This window comes from Artemia franciscana, chromosome 17, assembly GCF_032884065.1.
Source record: "Artemia franciscana chromosome 17, ASM3288406v1, whole genome shotgun sequence".
In the NCBI taxonomy this organism is placed as follows: Eukaryota; Metazoa; Arthropoda; class Branchiopoda; order Anostraca; family Artemiidae; genus Artemia; species Artemia franciscana.
Genome location: NC_088879.1, coordinates 23,761,439 through 23,783,283, shown reverse-complemented (window position 1 = coordinate 23,783,283; position 21,845 = coordinate 23,761,439). Strand labels below are relative to the sequence as shown.

The window sequence follows — 21,845 nt, the reverse complement described above, 5'->3', positions numbered from 1 at the left end:
ACTTAAAACGAACAGAAATTATTACCCATATGATGGGCTCACCTAATACCCCGCTCTTTACGCTAAAGTATTTTTTGTAATTTCAACTATTTATTTTACGGCTTTAGTGATTCAGGGGTCATTCTTAATGAATTGGGACAAAATTTAAGTTTTAGTATAAAGAGCGAGGTACTGACGAGAGGGCGAATCCCCTCATATTTGTAATAAAAATATGAGAATACAAAACTTCTTTACGTAAGCTAATTTATAAGTTACGTATATCTTTTACTAAAAAAAAAGATTCGTAAAAAATTAAAAGTTCTAGTTGCCTTTATCTTAATTAACCAAAAAATCGGAGGGCAACTAGGCTTCCTCCCCCGCTCTTTTTTCTCAAAATCATTCGATCAAAATTATGAGAAAGCCATTTAGCAAAAAAAATAATAAATATGCAAATTTCGTTTTAATTATTCGTCTGCGGAGAGCCAAAATCAAAACATGCATTGATTGAAAAACGTTCAGAAATTAAATTAAAAAACAAGCATTTTTAACTGAAAGTAAGGATCAAAATTAAAACTTAAAACGAACAGAAATTACTTCGTATATGAAAGGGGCTGCTTCCTCACCAACGCCCCGCTCTTTACGCTAAAGTTTTTTACTATTTTAAAAAGAAGAGTTGAGAGAAAGAGTCAAACTTTAGCGTCAAGAGCGGGGCGTTGGTGAGGAAGCAGCCCCTTTCATATGCGAAGTAATTTCTGTTCGTCTTAAGTTTTAATTTTGCTCCTTACTTTCAGTTAAAAAAACTTGTTTTTTTTTTTATTTAATCTCTTATAAGCACGCCGTAGTGATTCCATCATTAAGTGCCATTTGACACCTTCTTGACTGGAGAGGCTGAGAAGCATGATACGAGTATAATTACAATATCCATGATCGAAAATTCTTAACCGCAGGTGTACAATCCCTCTTGTATACTCTCATTACATGCACCCTCATTGAACAAAAATTAAAGAAAAACATAAAGCAGACGGTGCGTGGTAACGAACTGTAAGTAAGGAGCGAATCGCCCCAATAGTAACCGGAACTCTAAAAAACAGAATTTTGATATCAATGGATATATCAAAAAGAATGGGATTTTAAGGCTGACATGAAATATATAAGGTTCATTAAGTTTAATATTACCTATAAAAGGCTACGAACCTGAGAAGATTCTCCTGATTTTTGAAAAAAGGCGGAAATGCCCCCCAAGAGTCATAGAATCTCAATGAAAATTAAACATTGAGATTCTCAATGTTTAAAGGAGAGGGCTCATTTAAACGGATATTACAAGTTCTAGTGCCCTTTTTAAGTGAACAAATAAATGGAGGACAACAAGGCCCCCTCCCACGCCACTTTTTCCCTAAAATCGCCCGATTGAAATTTTTAGATTTTAATTTTATTTTACATTGTTGAAAGGTCCAAAAACAATGTCTTTGGAGATAACTTGGTCCCACAGCCCCTAGGGAAAGGTCTGTAAGTTATAAAATTTGCCCATTGTTCACGTATAATAGTTGTTATTGAGGACTATGCATACATTTTTGGGTGGGAAGGGGATGGCGAATTTTCTGCTGGGAGGATTTTGCACGAGGATAATTTTTCTTGGAGATTGAAGTTTCCAGGGGGTGAACTTTTCAGGGGAAGTTTTATACTGGGGGAATTCGCTAGAATTCTTATGCGAAATCTCTTTATATGTCTTTCAATTTTACGCATGGAGATGTTAGGGGTAATTGTCCGGGGTTAATTTTCGCCATGATTTAATTTTCCAGAGGATGTTTCCGTTGGGACGGGAAGTTTTCTGCCAGATATCCTGCGTTATTTAAAAACGACCAGAAATTGAATAATAAAAAAAACAAGTTTTTCAACTAAAACTAAGGAGCAACGTTAAAACTTAAAACGAACAGAAATTATTACGTATATATGGGGGGATTGCCCTCTCCTTAAAAATTCTTTAAAAGCGGATCCTGAAACACAAGGGTCGTTTAACTGCAACAATAAGTAGCTTTTTTAAAAGTGCTGAAAAGCTTTAGCGTGAAGAGCGAAGTATTTTGGAGGGGGCAACCCCCTCATATGCGTAATAATTTCTGCTCGTTTTCATTTTTAAGGTTTCTCCTTACTTTGAGTTGAAATAATCTATTTTTATATTCAATCTTTTTATAAGGTTAAGTGTCTGCATTTAAAAAGATTAAAACAGTCAAAAATTAATTTTAAGAAAAGTAAAATTCGATTTGCTTGGCAGAATGTGCCAGATATGATATAAAAGTTAGAGCACATGATTGACCACTCGTTACCTAGGAATGGATAGAATCAATTAACTCGGGTGTATACCCCTTCATCACATTACCATACAAAGAATATGTTAGTATGAATGATTTGTGTCGTGCTATTAATAGAAGAATCTCTGCTCGTAAAAATGGTGCCTTTCAATTTAACTATTCAATTGAACAGTGCAAGATTTACATTAGTTCGCATTGATTATGAGAAGGTTATTCTCAACGATAATCTGAGAGATGGTCTTGGTTTTAAACAAATTATTTAATCAATGGTAAAATTGCTGGACGCATCAGTGGCAGGGGTCGTGTTATTTTTGCAGATTATCCACCTGGCTTCTCATCAGACAATCGCATATTTCTTTTTGTGTTCTTTGTTGAGACATCGAGAGTTGGTAATACTAATGCCCCCCCCCCATACGTGTTCTTGAACGAAAAACCACTCACGATCATTTTCAAAACTACAATATAAAGCACCTTTAATATATTACAGTAAATACTTCGTATTTGGAACTCTGTCAGTCAACATTGAGAAGGGAATTGGACGATAATCTAGCAAAATAACAAAAGGTTTGGCTGAGATTACATGTCATTTTCGACCCGTTCAGTGACATTGCCAATAGAAAAAATGATTTGTTTGTCCTGATTTTGATTGCTATTTTGTTACTCTTAGACCGCGACAATTGGGTCATGGAATGGACTATTACAGGGTCGTTCGTCAATATCCGGTTACGGTCTCGGCAGTTGGTTTGCTAATTTGCTTTTCTCTGCATTACATCATGCTAAAATATATTACACTGGTTGCTGTTGATTTTGCGTCCTCTACACTAGACGATTGGGCCTCTGGGAGGGATTTTAAAGAAAGTGTTTCACAAAATTTCAGGTCCAGCGCTCGATGCCTTGGCGAGCGAATGAAACCACGACAAAGCGGAAAAGGTTCAAAAAGGGCGAGAAATACCTCATCAGTCTTAGCTCAGGCCGGAAGCGAAAAACATCGCTCTTAATAAAGAAGAAGAAAAAGAAATGATGAGTAAAAATTGTTAGATCGAAAAAGGATTTCTTTTCCTGGGAATGTCATATCTATCACATAAAGAATATCATCCATCAGTCAACTCATCTCTAAATCTTTGCAATGCAGAACATTTTAATGTGAGTGTAAAACATGGTTACTATGAACAATTTTATCCGCAACAGCCGCTCTCTGAAAATGTTCCATTTCAAATTTATTCCAGTAAAGACTATTTCATAGATTTGACTTCTGCTTTTTTAGTTCTGCATGTCATTGTCAAAAAATTAACAGTGAAAAACCAAGTGCAGCCGAGGGGCTACTCTGTAATGCACAATTTGCATAGACAAATAAGTGCCTACCTAAATGGAATGTTGGTGAGCACAAGCAACAATCTTTCAAACTATGCAAGTTATATACAATTCATGTTGATGACTCCAATGTTCTCTAAGCTGTTGAGAGGATTTTGAGCTATTGGGAGCTACCGAGAGATCTCTCTGCTATCTCTTGCAATATACTTAAAGACACGACAACTAGAGATTCACACTTGGCATGGAAAATAAATTATGAAATATATGATATACCTCAATGAATGCCTCCCAATGTTAAGATTGATATAAAGCTACAACTTGCTCCGTCCTATTTTATTTTGCGACAAGTACTTGGCAATGCACCTTAAGTTACAATTTATTTCACCTCGGCAATGCTTCATATACGAAAATAATAGGTTATGAGTTCTGTTGCTTTGGTAATAGAGAAATTAAAAGCTAGCGGAAATAGTATCAAACTGCTTGTTCCGCTACAATGACGAATCAACGGCATATTACTACTGGTTCACATATCTGTACCAATTCATCATCTATCAATGGTGAAGCTCTTTCAAAATTGGCTTTGGCCTTTGAAAAAAGTGCTATAGCCATAGGATCATGGACAAATTTTCCGCATAAATTTGAAATGTTTGCACTTTCATCTCTTGCATGTACAGTAAATAGAATTCCGCTCTACATTTTATCCTTCGATAACTCCTACAGGACCCTATATGGATTGACAATATAATCCGTGAATCGTGATTCGCAACAGTTTGAAAATGATATAACCTATGAAATGTTTGTAAAAACGCGTAGTATCATTGTAATGGGTTTGTCTGGTACTCAAGATATGATCATTTTCCGACCGGGCACACTACGTTTAGAGTGTACCTTTGCCGTACCGTTGGAATCAATTCTTTCAATCAACCTAAATAGATTTGAAACCCATTGGGAGATTACTCCTGATGGTAGTGTTTTATTAGACTTGGCGCCCTGAACACAAATCAAATAATCAATGTTTTCAATTTGGATTCCTACATGTCCAAATACAAATCCTTCTGCATATCCTCTGATTTCCTCGACCATATTCAATGTGTTAATAATACCCTTATCATTGTTAATAGTAGCCCATCAACTGCAAAGACGGGACATTGACGAGCATCTTTCAAACAGCGAAGAATATTGAATTTTTTGACCGTCTTGGCCTGTCGTATGCATTCTAAACGTCTCGCATCAGAAACTTTCTTGAACAAAGTGGAAAATCTATTAGTAAAAACCGAAATTGAGTACAAGATTCGCCAATCAAAAGCTGTGCCTTTCATGCACTATTATATTCTATTTTTTCGATGTCGCGGATATATTCGTAGCATTGATGTAGACAATCTTCAATTGAACGAATTTCTAGTTAAAAATACCCTTTCCTACCTGTATAATATAAATTTCAGTGCCCTAAGATTGAAATGCTTTAAAAATGTTTTGATTTGTCTGTTAATAAAACTTGTATGCACAATAAAACGTCTATGTCCATTAGATTTCTTCTTCCACATCTAGGTAACCATCGGCAATGATAAGTGGTGGTAGCTCATCAGGATTGAACTTGTAGTAATCTTGGCATGTAAAGTTAGAGTCACATTTTCTAAAATATAATATTACTTTTATTTTTACTATATCTCTTCGTAAAGCCAATAATATTATTTTGATTCATATAATAAAATTCACATGTTTCAATTTGCTTTTTTGATGCAATGTCACACACAATATTCTCATTTGAAGAATCACTTTCTGTAACAGCCAAACAAAATTAGTAGGTTTTTAATCATATTAGCCAGTATCTTCACAGCGATGTCCTAAAAGCCAGACTCTCTTATTATTCCAACAACTGAAGTGTAAACAAGGTTCTTCCTCCCAAAACAATTTAAAATCATGACGTTACCTGTCTCTTAAAAATAAACTTAAATCACGTTTATTGTTTTTTGCAATCATGCCAGGCTGAGTATTTTCCCATTGATCGCATTTACCATAGTGACAATTGGAACAGGGGAAACCTCTAGTGTGAGAGTCATAAACATCTTCAAGACAGAAATTACAGTCTGTAATTTGCACTGCGTATCCTCTGTGCAATTTGTAAGGATTGCATAATCTACACTTTTCATTTTAGTCATCAACAATAGTACAATTCTCACAGAATGACCAGCTGCCCAATGTATACCAACATAATGGACACGTGTAAAACATTTTTCAATGTTGACTGTCTCACTTCAAAAAAAAAAACTGACCCACGATTGATAAAAATGAATGTCTTCTTGGAAGAGGAGTGATCGAATGACGTCACACTTTCTTCTTGCCTTGCAAAATGGCCGTATTAAATTTATTTTTTAGCTAGTGCTGAAAAGCAAATCCACAATATCATTTGGTTTTGTTTGAATTAATATGTCAATAAATTGGGTAAATACAACTGGCCAACGACGTAGAAGTTTCATACAATAGTCCAAAGACGGAGAATTATATCTCATTATATCGTTAAGCATTCTTTGAGAAAATATTTTTTTGAAGAGATAACTTGAAAATCATCTTCTAGAATAAAACATTTTCCAAAGTCACTAGATTCCGTATGATTTTGTTTCTCAAATTCAGCCATTTTTAATCTTGACACTCTCACCACTACCGATTATAGACTAACAAAGAATGAAGATTCTTTACCGTTAGTAAGATATCAAACAAAAAATGTATGAAACTCACTCTTTTTCTAGACTGATTCAGATCGTTGTCTCCAATATATTTCACAAATGCATTTAATCTGTCTTGTAATCTTTGTATATGCATTGCATTCACTTTTTCTGCAAAGCATAACTGTTCTTCCGACTTGAATTTGTTCAATGTTATTACATATCTTGCAAACATCTCGTCCGATTCTAGGGTTGGCCAACAGCCACTTGTAATTTTCACTGCTATGTTAGGTACCCTAGGTTTCATTTTACCATTGCTAGTGCCTTCAATATCATAGAGTAGCAGCACCCATTACTAAAGAATATACCAAGAATAATATCCTCGATGTTTTACACACTAAATTCTTTTTCAATTCTGAGGTGAGTTAGCTGTAAGATCTAACATGTAATGTGTCGTGACAAAATCAGTTTTTGCTGGGTTATAAAGGTTCGCCGGAACCAAGACATGTTACGTAAGATTATATCATCTTCACTTGTAAACATTTGACCATGATCAGTTTTTTTAGACCCTGGGCTTCGTCGCTTGTGTAGTTGATTTTGAACTACAATAACTCCTGCTACGTAACAATCAGATGTACTATACCATTACAGGTTCACTATAGTATTACGTAAAACTCAGATGCGCCTAATAACGTCTTGAGGGACTAGTCCTTAAAACCAGTGAGGTATCACTACTGACATATTAAATGAATTATCTTATTTTCAAGACTTGCTACCTTTCACAACAACCTTTTTTGTGATTCGAAGGACTTGTATATCCCAAAAACGTTTTTATTCTAGGAAGACTACTTTGATTGGATAAATTCATCTTATATGAATCCGGAAGCGCAAGGAGATATTCAGGAACATTTTGAACAGAACTCAGAAATACAGCTTCAAGACTTCTTAAACGAAAATATTCAAAAAGCTCTCCGTGAAGCCCTATGTACTTCTGATGACATACAGTGGGAGGATATGGGCCCTCCGAATAAAAGGTCATATGGGGTATCTAAAAATACCAACAGTATTATGGAACGGACCAGGGACTTTTTTTCTTCTGAATTAATGCTTTTGTTGCTGTCAAATATGACGGGTCTGAGGTTGCATCCTTTGGCCCCAGAATCTGATGAAGATGATGAAGTGGCTGTGTGTCAAGAGTCAGAAGATGGGGCAAGTGGGAGTAAAAGAAAATCAAGACCAGATGAAAGTCAAAGTAAAAAAACTAAGCTTGGTGAGTATGTATTTCTTAATGGTCTTTTGAACTAATTTAGCAATCCAAGCACTTGCTCGATGTGACCTCTGCATGACAAATTCTTAAAAATTGCTCATCAAATTTGGCGACAAACAAATAGGTACCAGATTCTTTCAAAGACACAAGTTTAGTTTTCTTAAACTCCATTTCCATGTAAAAAAAAAAACAAACAAAACTTTGCATCAGTTTAATGTTTTTGTATTGCGGACCAAAATGGTCACAATTTTAATATTTCATCGAAAGTCCCTTCTAGATCGCCGGAGCTGATAGGGTTGTTACTTTAAGAACAATGAGGTTTAAAGCCTGTATTACTGCATTCTCGAATATAGTTTAAGTGAAAACCCCAGTAAAAATGACAGCATCTGGGGCTGTATTTGAGATTTGGATGGAAGAAAAACGTAGAGAATTTTTATTGGGAAGTTTTGAAACAAGGAATACTGCTGTTATGTGTACTAGGAATGGTTCTGAAGGGGTTTACAAAATCATTGAGATCTATGCACTTCATTCATTCAGCTAATTTGCTCTTTAAAGTAGTCAATTTTACCCAACCTTTATGGGGTGGAGGAATATTTGAACTAAACTTATCAGTATGATTATCAACACTAGGTTGTTGTACCTCACTCACACTTTGGAGAAAGTAATAATTGATGTGTTTTGACTTCTGGCACTTATTTGAACTCTTTGGGGAGCGTGATGTGGGTTTCTAAATTCGGATCATCAGCACGTCTGCCAGAAGGGAAGGCCGTATCCCAACTGAAATCCAGGTGGGAAGTAAGGACCTGACTTGTAGTTTTATTCTCAATCTTTCTATGGTTTGCACCTGATCTGATCTCTTTTTGGAAAGAAGATAGATATGATATATGTATATATATATATATATATATATATATATATATATATATATATATATATATATATATATATATATATATATATATATATATATATATATATATATATACTAGCTGTTGGGGTGGCGCTTCGCGCCACCCCAGCACCTAGTTGGTGGGGTGCTTCGTGCCCCCCCAAGCCCCCCCGCGCGCGTAAGTCGTTACGCGCCATATTAGTTACGCGCCATTGTAGTTGTGTCCCTGTGTCCCACCTGTGAATATAGATAGATTTATATATGTGTTTCAAACTACGTAAAAATTGCGAATATACATTATTCTTGGCTTTCCCATTGTCTGTCCATATACAAAGCCGTATGTACTAATAATGACGTCATATGCAAACGCTCTTTTTACAAACAAACAAACATGCATACACACAACTCGTTTTTATATAGATAGATAGATAGATAGATACAATACAAATTAACTACGTAAAACTTGTGAATATACAACAGTCTTCGCTGTCCCATTGTCTGTGTTGCAATCTTTTAAATTGAAAAAGCAGATCCATTGGAATCATGGGAATGCGAGGAATAAGAACAGCCTCACCCTCATAAGGCCCTGTCAAGATTGTGGCCTCTATTAGGTTTTCCATTGTTTTTTTTTACGGCAAGTCGCGTGCCATTGCAAAGCTTTGGTGGGTTGATATTTCTTAAAAGTATTATTGGTACGCCTATTTTTAGTTGTAGCACGTGTGGTGGAAACCCTGAAGGATCTATGGAATTTAAAAATTCAGATGGATAATTAACCGCTTCATTTGGTTCCGAAATACAAATTAACTGCGTAAAACTTGCGAATATACAACATTCTTCGCTGTCCAATTCTCGCTGCATATAAATAGATTGTCAGGTTTACCGACCCTCGAACATGCAACGTACAATTGTCCATGGGAAAAACAATCAGTATTAAGATCAATACCACATTTTTTTAATGATTGACCTTGAGCTTTGTTAATGGTGATTGCAAATGCTAATCGAGTTGGGAATTGCAATCTTTTAAATTGAAAAGGCAGATCCGTTGGAATCATGGGAATGCGAGGAATAAGAACAGCCTCACCCTCAAAAGGCCCTGTCAGGATTGTGGCCTCTATTAGGTTTTCCATTGTTTTTTTTACGGCAAGTCGAGTGCCATTGCAAAGCTTTGGTGGGTTTATATTTCTTAAAAGTATTATTTGTACGCCTATTTTTAGTTGTAGCACGTGTGGTGGAAACCCTGAAAGATCTATGGAATTTAAAAATTCAGATGGATAATTAACCGCTTCATTTGGTTCCAAAACTGTGTCGACTGACTTGTAAAGGACTGCCTGGTCTTGAATCTTGGTCAAAACAATATTGTTGATTTCGTGGACGTCAATATTTTTGGGTGCGAGAATCGCTCTTTCACTTAGCCATTTATTATTTTTATAATTTTTTAGAATATTCGGAAATACTTTTTCAATCAATTCATTTTTGGACGTCACTAAATTACAGAAATCAGCAGGTAGTTGTATACGTCCTGAAATTGAGTCTACTGGGAGCTTTCCGTTTCCCATTGCCAGCAATTGATCTGAAAATGTTTGACCAGAGTCATCGTTTTGCAATCGGACACGCATATTTGTAGTTAATTTTAATGTTTTTACGTGTGCCCATAGACTCTTTGAGCATCTTCATCAGCCATTGTAAACTTAAACATTAATAGATTTCTACGCGAACATATGTCTTATATAACTTGAATGACGTCACCTTCAAAGCAAAAATGACGGCAACTAATTTCATGACGTCAGCCGATACATGAAGTCACCTGATCCACAGATCCACAGACAGACAGACAACTTATTTTTATATATATATAAACTTATTTTTATATATATAGATATATATATATATATATATATATATATATACTAGCTGTTGGGGTGGCGCTTCGCGCCACCCCAACACCTAGTTGGTGGGGGCGCTTCGCGCCCCCCCCAAGCCCCCCCGCGCGCGTAAGTCGTTACGCGCCATAATAGTTACGCGCCATTGTAGTTGTGTCCCTATGTCCCACCTGTGAATATAGATATATATATATATATATGGTTTTAACTACGTAAAACTTGCGAATATACAACATTCTTTGCTGTCCCATTGTCTTTGCATATAAATAGATTGTCAGGTTATCCCCCTGTTTCCCCCGGTGTCCCCGTTGTAGTTGTGTCCCTGTGTCCCGGTCGTCATTTATATTCCCTGTGTCCCGGGTCCCGGTCATCATTTGTATCCCGGTGTCCCGGTCTGTATATACATTCGTTTTTTAGTTTTGTTTTTCTCCTTTATTTTTTTCCTTTTTTTTTCTTTTTTAGCTTATTTAGATTTTTAGATTTTTTAGTTTTTTTTATTAGTTTTTAGTTTTTATTTCTTTTTAGTTTTTTTGTCCCGGTCGTCATTTATATCCCCCTGTTTCCCCCGGTGTCCCCGTTGTAGTTGTGTCCCTGTGTCCCGGTCGTTATTTATATTCCCTGTGTCCCGGTCGTCATTTGTATCCCGGTGTACCGGTCTGTATATACATTCGTTTTTTAGTTTTGTTTTTCTCCTTTATTTTTTTCCTTTTTTTTTCTTTTTTAGTTTATTTAGATTTTTAGATTTTTTAGTTTTTTTATTAGTTTTTAGTTTTTTTTTCTTTTTAGTTTTTTTGTAGTTTTTACCTTCTTTTTAGTTTTGTTAATTTTTTTTTTACTTGTGTCCTGGTCGTCATTTATACTCCCTGTGTCCCGGTGCTTTGTTGATTGCTAATCGAACATTCCTTTTGTCCTGGTCGCTTTCTCTTTGAGTGTCGTCATTTATTTTTTTCTTTTTTAGTTCTTTTAGTTTTTACCTTTTTTAGTTTTTTTTTAGTTTTTAGTTTTTTTAGTTTTTTACCTTTTTTTAGTTTTTTTAGTTTTTTAGCTTTTTTATTTTTTTTATTAGTTTTTAGTTTTTTTGTAGTTTTTGCCTTTTTTTTTAGTTTTTTGTCCTGGTCGCTTTCTCTTTGAGTGTCGTCATTTATTAGTTTTTTCCTTTTTTTTTTTAGTTTTTTATTGGTTTTTACCTTTATTTTAGCTTATTTTTCAGTTTTTTCCTTTTTTTTAGTTTTTTTTTATTTTTTATTTTTTTTAGTTTTTTACCTTTTTTTAGTTTTTTTAGTTTTTTTAGTTTTTTAGCTTTTTTACTTTTTTTATTAGTTTTTAGTTTTTTTTTGTAGTTTTTGCCTTTTTTTAGTTTTTTCAGTTTTTTTTTTAGTTTTTTATTGGTTTTTACCTTTATAGTTTTTTTAGTTTTTTAGCTTTTTTATTTTTTTTATTAGTTTTTAGTTTTTTTTGTAGTTTTTGCCTTTTTTTAGTTTTTTCAGTTTTGACGTCACCTAATCCAGTTTTTTCAGGTGACGTCACCTGACACATCCATCCACACATCCATCCATCCATCCATCCACAGACAACTTATTTTTATATATATAGATATATATATATATATATATATATATTTATATATATATATATATATATATATATATATATATATATATATATATATATATATATATATATATATATATATATAAAAATAAGTTGTCTGTCTGTCTGTCTGTGGATCAGGTGACGTCATGTTTCTGTGTCGGCTGACGTCATGAAATTAGTTGTCGTCATTTTTGTTATGACGATGCTTAGTATATTGTAAAACACATTAATTTGGTTAATAATATACCATTTAAAACACCAAAATGAACATGCTGGAGTAGTCACTCGGTGAGAGAGGGTGTCAGAACGGAGAATGAAGGTCCCAGGTTCAAATCCTGGTTAGGCTAAAAAAGGTAAAAAACTAAAAACTAAAAAAAAACTGAAAAAACTAAAAAAAGGCAAAAACTACAAAAAAACTAAAAACTAATAAAAAAAATAAAAAGGCTAAAAAACTAAAAAAACTAAAAAAAGGTAAAAAACTAAAAAAACTAAAAACTAAAAAAAACGAAAAAACTGAAAAATAGAAGAGAAAAAGAAAACTAATAATATTAAGAATAAAAATTAAAAAAAATAAAAAAGATAAAAACTAAAAAAAAAGTAAAAAGAAAAAAGGAAAAAAAACTAAAAAAGCTAAAAAAAAAAGGTAAAAACCAATAAAAAACTAAAAAGAAAAAAAGGAAAAAAACTAAAAAAAATTTTCATCTAAAAAACTAAAAAAAAACTAAAAAAGGTAAGAACTAAAAAAGAAAAAAATAAATGACGACACTCAAAGAGAAAGCGACCGGGACAAAAGGAATGTTCGATTAGCAATCAACAAAGCACCGGGACACAGGGAGTATAAATGACGACCAGGACATAAGTAAAAAAAAAAAAACTAAAAAAACTAAAAAGAAGGTAAAAACTACAAAAAAACTAAAAAGAAAAAAAAAACTAAAAACTAATAAAAAAACTAAAAAATCTAAAAATCTAAATAAACTAAAAAAGAAAAAAAATAAAAAAGGAAAAAAATAAAGGAGAAAAACAAAACTAAAAAACGAATGTATATACAGACCGGGACACCGGGATACAAATGACGGCCGGGACACAGGGAATATAAATGACCATACATAAGCCATAATGACCAGGACATAAGTAAAAAATATAAATGACGACCGGGACACAGGGACACAACTACAACGGGGACGCCGGGGGGCACAGGGGATATAAATGACGACCGGGACAGGGAATGGTCGATTAGCAACACCATCAACAAAGCTCAAGGGCAATCATTAGAATCATGAGGTATAGATCTGAATACGGATTGTTTTCCCATGGACCATTATATGTTGCATGTTCAAGAGTCGGTAAACCTGACAATCTATTTATATGCACAGACAATGGGACAGCAAAGAATGTTGTATATTCGCAAGTTTTACGTAGTTAAAAACACATATATAATATATCTATCTATATTCACAGGTGAGACACAGGGACACAACTACAATGGCGCGTAGCTAATATGGCGCGTAACAACTTACGCGCGCGGGGGGCTTGGGGGGGCGCGAAGCACCCCGACCAGCTAGGTGTTGGGGTGGCGCGAAGCGCCACCCCAACAGCTAGTATATATATATATATATATATATATATATATATATATATACTAGCTGTTGGTGTGGTGCATCGCGCTCCCCAAAGCTCCCCCGTGTGCGTAATTCGTTACGTGCCGTATTAGTTACGCGCCTTTGTAGTTATGTAATAGATTGTCAGTTTTATCGACTGTTGAACATGCAACATATAATTGCCCATGGGAAAAACAATCCGTATTCAGATCTATACCGCATTTTTCTAATAATTTTCCTTGAGCTTTATTGATGGTTATTGCTAATCGAATATTCCCAGTGTCTCCGTCGTCATTTATATATCCCCCCTGCCCCCTCCCCTGGTGTCCCCTTTAGTTGTGTCCCTGTGTCCCGGTCGTCTGGGACATAGATATAAAGGATAGAGAAATAGATACAAAGGAAAAGGATAAAGATACCTTGTTGGGAGAAATTTTAATTCTTCCGCAGGCATCTTCTCATAGCCGACCCGAACTGATATCGCAAGAAAATATTCAAGATCCTTCCTGGACCCAAAATACAGCTTAAACACTTTGGAACGCTCGAAGTTACCGATTTCTATTGCCCTTGATGCAGTTGGAATAAAGGTTTCTACATCAGTGTGAGTCATGATAGGGGGAACCTGTTTCAAGACGGTAATCAACATTTTCTCTTTGAGCATAGCAGCAACCTCAGGTTTGCTAGCTTTGATTTTCTCAACAATTTTCTCAGCAGCTGATTTAGATTTGACATACAATTTTCTGTCCTGTTTCAACTTTCTTAGCTCGCTCATTTCCGCTGAGTCGGGGCAAACGCTATCCACAAACTGCTTACGAGCATCAGGGTTATCGATAGATTTTGGCATTTTGAGAACAATGGCATAACATGGCTAAGGATTGACAGCTACTGGATTAGCAAGGCCTGGGGCTCTACTCGTCGAGGGACACCATAGGCCCTGCGCTTTAGGTGTAGACGTAAAATTGTTTAATTCTTGGCATAAATCATAAAACGTTTCGGGTTAACCTAGTGCTTGCCTTACCAAGAATTCTTGACTTCATCTGGTTAATATATTACGAACTTTGGTAGGATCACTGATCACTGAAATCTTATCACAACAGTCAAGAACTTTCAAAATGTCCGCATAAGTGTCAGCAATTTTCTACCTCTCGGTTTGCCGAGTAGCATACCTTGCCATAGACCAAATAATTGTTTTCACTTCTTTTACCATATCTTCTGCGAAAAAAACGGCAACCAGTTTTGATGATATCAATGTTGTTATTTCCTTTTGGTTTCACCCTTACGGCAAGATTCAGCAAAGCATTCTGTACTAGTCCATCTGGCAGCATCCTGGCACAAACCCCAATAGACAAGGTCAGCCCCCGGTCCACCTGATTACCGCAGTTTAAGGGAGACTCTCACGGCAGGAACAACGGCACTTGCGACAGGGAACTGCCCTTCTTTTGCTTCTCAATTAGGGTTACGTTAAAAACGGCTTGACACACTTAAATTGAAACCGGACAAATCTATTTTTACAAAATATAAATAAATCTAGATATCATGTGTACACAGAGACACTATCAAGTCGTCTTCACTTTTTCATTGATTCCTCTGAGCACCGAAATTAACAAGCTGTTGTCCCAACATGCAAAGAGGCCCGATCAGGGTACCAAAAAACTGTCTTTAGCTTTATCACACTAGAAGTTAAATTTTCTAACCTAATAAGTGTTACCTTGCATAGAAAAAAGAAACGATAAAAACATTTCACGTGTTTTTATCGAGCAAAACAAACAAAACAGAAAGGGATAATAAATACTTCGACAATCAAGTTAACTGAGTGTACTTCAATTGAATCTCTGTTGTTTCTTAGGTCTGCAACCGTGTAAAATTCTGTTCATATGGATAGCATTGAACTCATTCTTCAAAAAGACAAAATTAAGTGTTAATATTTTGGGCATATTTGGCTTATAAATTTAAGCCTATTATCAAGACCGTATCCAGATGTGTGGGTGTCTGTTTTGAGCCCCCCTCCCCCTCTGGAGTAGTTCTGCAGCTTGTAAATTGGTTTTAAAATTTAGGTAAAAAAAATTCCGTGAGAGACAGTGGCGGTCTTTGTCTCCATATGGTCTTTGTCCCCCCCACAGGTTTTTGAAAAATATATTACCCTCCTCCCCCTAGCTTCCTTGAATTGATGCCACTGACGAGAGGTAAACCCCTTCTTCTTCATCCTTTTGATAACCGTTTCCCTCGAAATACTTTTGGGAACCCCTTCCCCCTCCTCGTGAACAAATATCTTAGACACAGCCCTGCCTTTGATACACTTATCTTTTATTTAAAAAACATAACCACACCAGAATCGTCTTCAAAACTAGAAAAAAGAATATTTTGATACCAATTCTCAATAGTCATTCTAGTTCCGCCAGGATAAAATTATTCGCTACTGGTCTTCTGCGTAATTTGACAACCTCATTATATAATCTTGATTGGCTCTAAGATCCTTAATTTGAGTGTTAAAATGCTAGAAGTCTGTCACTGGGTAATCAGTTTTACAATGTTTTATAGAAAAGGATTTTATTACGATTGCTATGATTTATTACGATTACGATTACGATTATCATTATGTCATTAAAATATTAAATTAAAAATGAAAAACAATTAAATAAAAAAATGGGGCAAATTTTATACCCCCAAGACCTTACCCTAGAGGCTATAGAGGGGGGGGGGTCATGTTATCTCCAAGATGTAATTATCAGGAATTTCAACAATGCTGGACAAAATAACAATCTCGGAATTTTGATTGGACAATTTTGAGGAAAAAAGGGCGTGGGAGGGGCCTAGTTGCCCTCCAATTTTTTTTTCACTTTAAAAGGAGACTAGAACTTTTAATTTCTGCTAGAATAAGCCCTCTCCCGATGTTCTAGGCCTACTGGGTCGATACAATCACCCCTGGGGAAAACAAGCAAAAAAATAAACAAACAAATAAACACGCCTCCGTGATCTTTCTTCTGGCAAACAGTACAAAATTCCACATCTTTGCAAATAGGGGCAAAAAAATGATTTTTTTTTTTAGGATTCTGGTTACTATTGAGCCGGGTCACTCCTTACTTACAGTTCGTTACTACGAACTGTTTGATTTAAACTCCTTTGTTATAGCCGTGTTTACGCGTGTGTTTACTTTTCCATTTTCCTTATTTCTTTAAAGATTAATGCGTGCTATTCTTTCCAGAATGCAAAAAAGAAGAAGAGCTGCCAACCGAACCAATTGTTGAGTGGAGACGATTTCAACATGGTAATTACACATTACTCCATGACTCCGAAACTTCAAAATTGGGACATTCTCTAATGTTGATGTATTATATTGCTGATAATCAATGGGAACAAGAATGGGGAGGTTTTACCTCTTTTATTGCCAAAGCAGAAAATGAATAGGTAAGTCCTTATGCCAGTGGCAACACTGATCTAAATTAATTACATAAATAACTATGATATATCTATATATATATATATATATATATATATATATATATATATATATATATATATATACATATATATATATATATATATATATATATATATATATATATATATATATATATATATATATATATATATATATATATATAAATATATATATGTATATATATATCCCCTTCTTTAAAAATTTCGTGATCATATTCCAATGTTTGAGCCATTTGCTCTGAGGAGCTTTGTTTTTTCTTCATGCTTCGTTGTATAAATTAAATAATAAAAAAACAAGTTTTTTTTAACTGAAAGTAAGGAGCGACATTAAAACTTAAAACGAACAGAAATTACTTCGTATATGAAAGAGGCTGCTTCCTCATCAACGCCCCGCTCTTTACGCTAAGGTTTGACTCTTTTTCTCAATTCTTCTTTTTAAAACAGTAAAAAACTTTAGCGTAAAGAGCCGGGCGTTGATGAGGAAGCAGCCTCTTTCATATACGAAGTAATTAAGTTTTAAGTTTTACGTTTTAAGTTTTAATGTCGCTCCTTACTTTCAGTTAAAAAAACTTGTTTTTTTTTATTTAATTTCTGAACGTTTTTGAATCAATGCATGTTTTGATTTTGGCTCTCCGCAGAGGAATAATTAAAACGAAATTTGCATTTTTTTTTTTTTTTTTGGCTAAATGGCTTTCTCATAATTTCGATCGAATGATTTTGAGAACAAAAGAGCGGGGGAGGAAGCCTAGTTGCCTTCCGATTTTTTGGTTAATTAAAAAGACAACTAGAACTTTTAATTTTTTACGAATATTTTTATTAGTAAAAGATTTACGTATCTTATAAATTAGCTTACGTAAAGAACTTTTGTATTCTCATATTTTTATTACATATATGAGGGGGTTCGCCCCCTTGTCAGATCCTCGCTCTTTACACTAAAGCTTAAATTTTGTCCCAATTCATTAAGAATGACCCAGAATCACAAAAGCCGTAGAATAAATAGTTGAAATTACTAAAAATGCTTTAGCGTAAAGAGCGAGGTATTAGGAGGAGGTGAGCGCCTCATATGGGTAATAATTTCTGTTTGTTTTAAGTTTTAATGCTGTTCCTTACTTCCAGCTGAAAGAACTTTTTCATATTTATTTTGTCATTGTTTTTTTAAATAATGCTAGTAAATCCTGCTCTCCCTTCATGGAGATTTTCTTCCCCCATGACAAATTATCGATGGAAAATTCCCCCAACATATCCCCCTCTTCTCAACCCCTCCCCCCAACCAAAAAAATCCTCCTGAAAACACCTGTACACTTCCCAATAACCATTACTATATGTAAGCACCGGTCAAAGTTTGTAACTTGTTGCCCCTCCCACTGGGACTGTGGGGGAGTAAGTCATCCCCAAAGACATAGTTATGAAGTTTTTCGACTACGCTGAATAAAATGGCTATCTCAGAATTTTGATCCGTTGACTTTGGTAAAATAATTAGCGTGGGAGGGGGCCTAGGTGCCCTCCAATTTCTTTGGTCACTTAAAAACGGCACTAGAACTTTTAATTTTTTGTTAGAATGAGCCCTCTTGCAACATTCTAGGACAACTGGGTCGATGCGATCACCCCTGGGAAAAAAAAACAAAAAACAAAAAAACAAATAAACACGCATCCGTGATCTGCCTTCTGTCAAAAAATACAAAATTTCACATTTTTGTAGATAGGAGCTTGAAACTTCTACAGTAGGGTTTTCTGATACGCTGAATCTGATGGTGTGATTTTTGTATAAATTAAATAATAAAAAAAACAAGTTTTTTTAACTGAAAGTAAGGAGCGACATTAAAACTTAAAACGAACAGAAATTACTTCGTATATGAAAGAGGCTGCTTCCTCATCAACGCCCCGCTCCTTACGCTAAGGTTTGACTCTTTTTCTCAATTCTTCTTTTTAAAACAGTAAAAAACTCTAGCGTAAAGAGCCGGGCGTTGATGAGGAAGCAGCCTCTTTCATAAACGAAGTAATTAAGTTTTAAGTTTTACGTTTTAAGTTTTAATGTCGCTCCTTACTTTCAGTTAAAAAAACTTGTTTTTTTTATTTAATTTCTGAACGTTTTTGAATCAATGCATGTTTTGATTTTGGCTCTCCGCAGAGGAATAATTAAAACGAAATTTGCGTTTTTTTTTTTTTTTGCTAAATGGCTTTCTCATAATTTCGATCGAATGATTTTGAGAAAAAAAGAGCGGGGGAGGAAGCCTAGTTGCCCTCCGATTTTTTGGTTAATTAAAAAGACAACTAGAACTTTTAATTTTTTACGAATATTTTTATTAGTAAAAGATTTACGTATCTTATAAATTAGCTTACGTAAAGAACTTTTGTATTCTCATATTTTTATTACATATATGAGGGGGTTCGCCCCCTTGTCAGATCCTCGCTCTTTACACTAAAGCTTAAATTTTGTCCCAATTCATTAAGAATGACCCAGAATCACAAAAGCCGTAGAATAAATAGTTGAAATTACTAAAAATGCTTTAGCGTAAAGAGCAAGGTATTAGGAGGAGGTGAGCGCCTCATATGGGTAATAATTTCTGTTTGTTTTAAGTTTTAATGCTGTTCCTTACTTCCAGCTGAAAGAACTTTTTCATATTTATTTTGTCATTGTTTTTTTAAATAATGCTAGTAAATCCTGCTCTCCCTTCATGGAGATTTTCTTCCCCCATGACAAATTATCGATGGAAAGTTCCCCCAACATATCCCCCTCTTCTCAACCCCTCCCCCCAACCAAAAAAAATCCTCCTGAAGACACCTGTACACTTCCCAATAACCATTACTATATGTAAGCACCGGTCAAAGTTTGTAACTTGTTGCCCCTCCCACGGGGACTGTGGGGGAGTAAGTCGTCCCCAAAGACATAGTTATGAAGTTTTTCGACTACGCTGAATAAAATGGCTATCTCAGAATTTTGATCCGTTGACTTTGGTAAAATAATTAGCGTGGAAGGGGGCCTAGGTGCCCTCCAATTTCTTTGGTCACTTAAAAAGGGCACTAGAACTTTTAATTTCCGTTAGAATGAGCCCTCTTGCAACATTCTAGGACAACTGGGTCGATACGATCACCCCTGGAAAAAAAAAACGAAAAACAAAAAAATAAATTAACACGCATCCGTGATCTGCCTTCTGTCAAAAAATACAAAATTTCACATTTTTGTAGATAGGAGCTTGAAACTTCTACAGTAGGGTTTTCTGATACGCTGAATCTGATGGTGTGATTTTTGTTAAGATTCTATGAGTTCTAGGGGGCGTTTCCCCCTATTTTCTAAAATAACGCAAATTTTCTCAGGCTCGTAACTTTTGATGGGTAAGACTAAACTTGATGAAACTTATATATTTAAAATCAGTATTAAAATGTGATTCTTTTGATGTATGTATTGGTATCAAAATTCCATTTTTTAGAGTTTTGGTTACTATTGAGCCGGGTCGCTCCTTACTACAGTTCGTTACCACGAACTGTTTGATGGAACCAAGTTCATATTACAAACTCGTGAATGTTAGAAAAAAAAAAAACACTGTGTTATTTATTATCCTGAACATATATGAGTTTTGGTTTTTCTTCATTATCGTAAATGTTCTCATTGTCAGTTTTGTCTCTTTAACATTACCAATCAACAAAAGTGTTATTATGTAAAGTGTAATTTTTTTTTTAATTTTAATTTAGTTAAAAAAGAATAACATTCCGTGGCTTCAAAATCTCGAAATTCAAAATTTGGACACTAATTTTGACAATATAAGTAGCAAGAATTCAATCACATTTGATAGATACAATTTTTATTTCTGGCAGATTTACTATTCAACCAAATTGAAACTGAATGTTTTGCCAGCAAAAAAACATACTAACAAATTGTAAATAGTTCCATATGAAAAAAATGTTATGTGTTGCGGTTCCTGTAACATCCCCGTTGCCGAATGCTACTGTACTCTGCTCATTACAGAGGACCTACCAATTTTTCCTGGTTCGTAACACGTCCTTTTGATCCATGTATTTTTTATTCTTTTCCTTCAAAATCTCACGTCATTTACCCACTTTTTTTAAAATCCGAATCAGTTTGGAGCAAAGATTGCATACACCAGTTATTTGTCTATCGCCCTGCGTTTTGTGCAACGATCTTCTAGTTAAACATACCTGTTCATTGTCCAGTTATACCTTTTTTAACCCTACAGAGACATATTTGCTTAAAGGTCGTCTAGAGATATAATGAGACCGGAATTATAACTTTCTCATTTTGTTTTAGCTGTAGATTATTCGGGAATTTGGTCTGGGAAGGGAGCCAGGTGTAAATTTAGAAACTTACTTGCCCCTGAATCAATTTGTTCCAAGAACCACTTTTTATTATCATGGTTGTAAGCTTGTCTATTCTTGTACTAGTGCAAATGAAAGCTACATTAGCCAAAGAGAACAGCTCTAAAAATAAGTCTTGAGCTAAAAAATATTTATTTAAAAGGCTAAGCCTGGATTTGATGAAAGATGGCATAAACAATTTGAATTTTCTTACGCTCCGATATTTCTCCATTTAATTTGCTTCTCAAAATCGCCTAAACATTGCCATTGCCTGTCTGAACAATACGGCTGATAGACATGTCTGCGAGCCCCTTTTTTCAATTCTCTTTTCTAATCTTGGCTGTATGATTCCAGTGGTGTTGAGCGCTCTGCAGGGGCCGTAGTAACAGGGAGAATGGAGAATGTAAAGAAGAGTCAATGTACAGTTTGAGCAAAACTGTGGTCTTACGCATTGAGGGTTTTAAAAACCTGATTAGGGAGATGAACTTACCCTGCCAGTCACCATTGGCTCAGATCAAACGGTTCAAATTTCGAAATTTTCGAATTTCAGCACCTGAAAATTTTTCCCTAAAACTCTAATTTTAATTAAAATGGTCGATGATTATTAAGAAAA

The 21,845-nt window shown here is 34.9% G+C and overlaps 1 protein-coding gene across 1 annotated transcript in view; it reads left to right on the top strand.

Annotated features, from left to right (window-relative positions):
- Positions 1 to 21,845, top strand: part of LOC136038030 (prolyl 3-hydroxylase OGFOD1-like) — an 82,298-nt gene that overhangs the window by 59,971 nt on the left and 482 nt on the right. The window contains exons 7-8 of the mRNA XM_065720965.1: positions 7,100 to 7,529; positions 16,686 to 16,888. Coding sequence (XP_065577037.1) covers positions 7,100 to 7,529; positions 16,686 to 16,888 — 633 coding nt within the window. The remainder of the gene's footprint in view (positions 1 to 7,099; positions 7,530 to 16,685; positions 16,889 to 21,845) is intronic.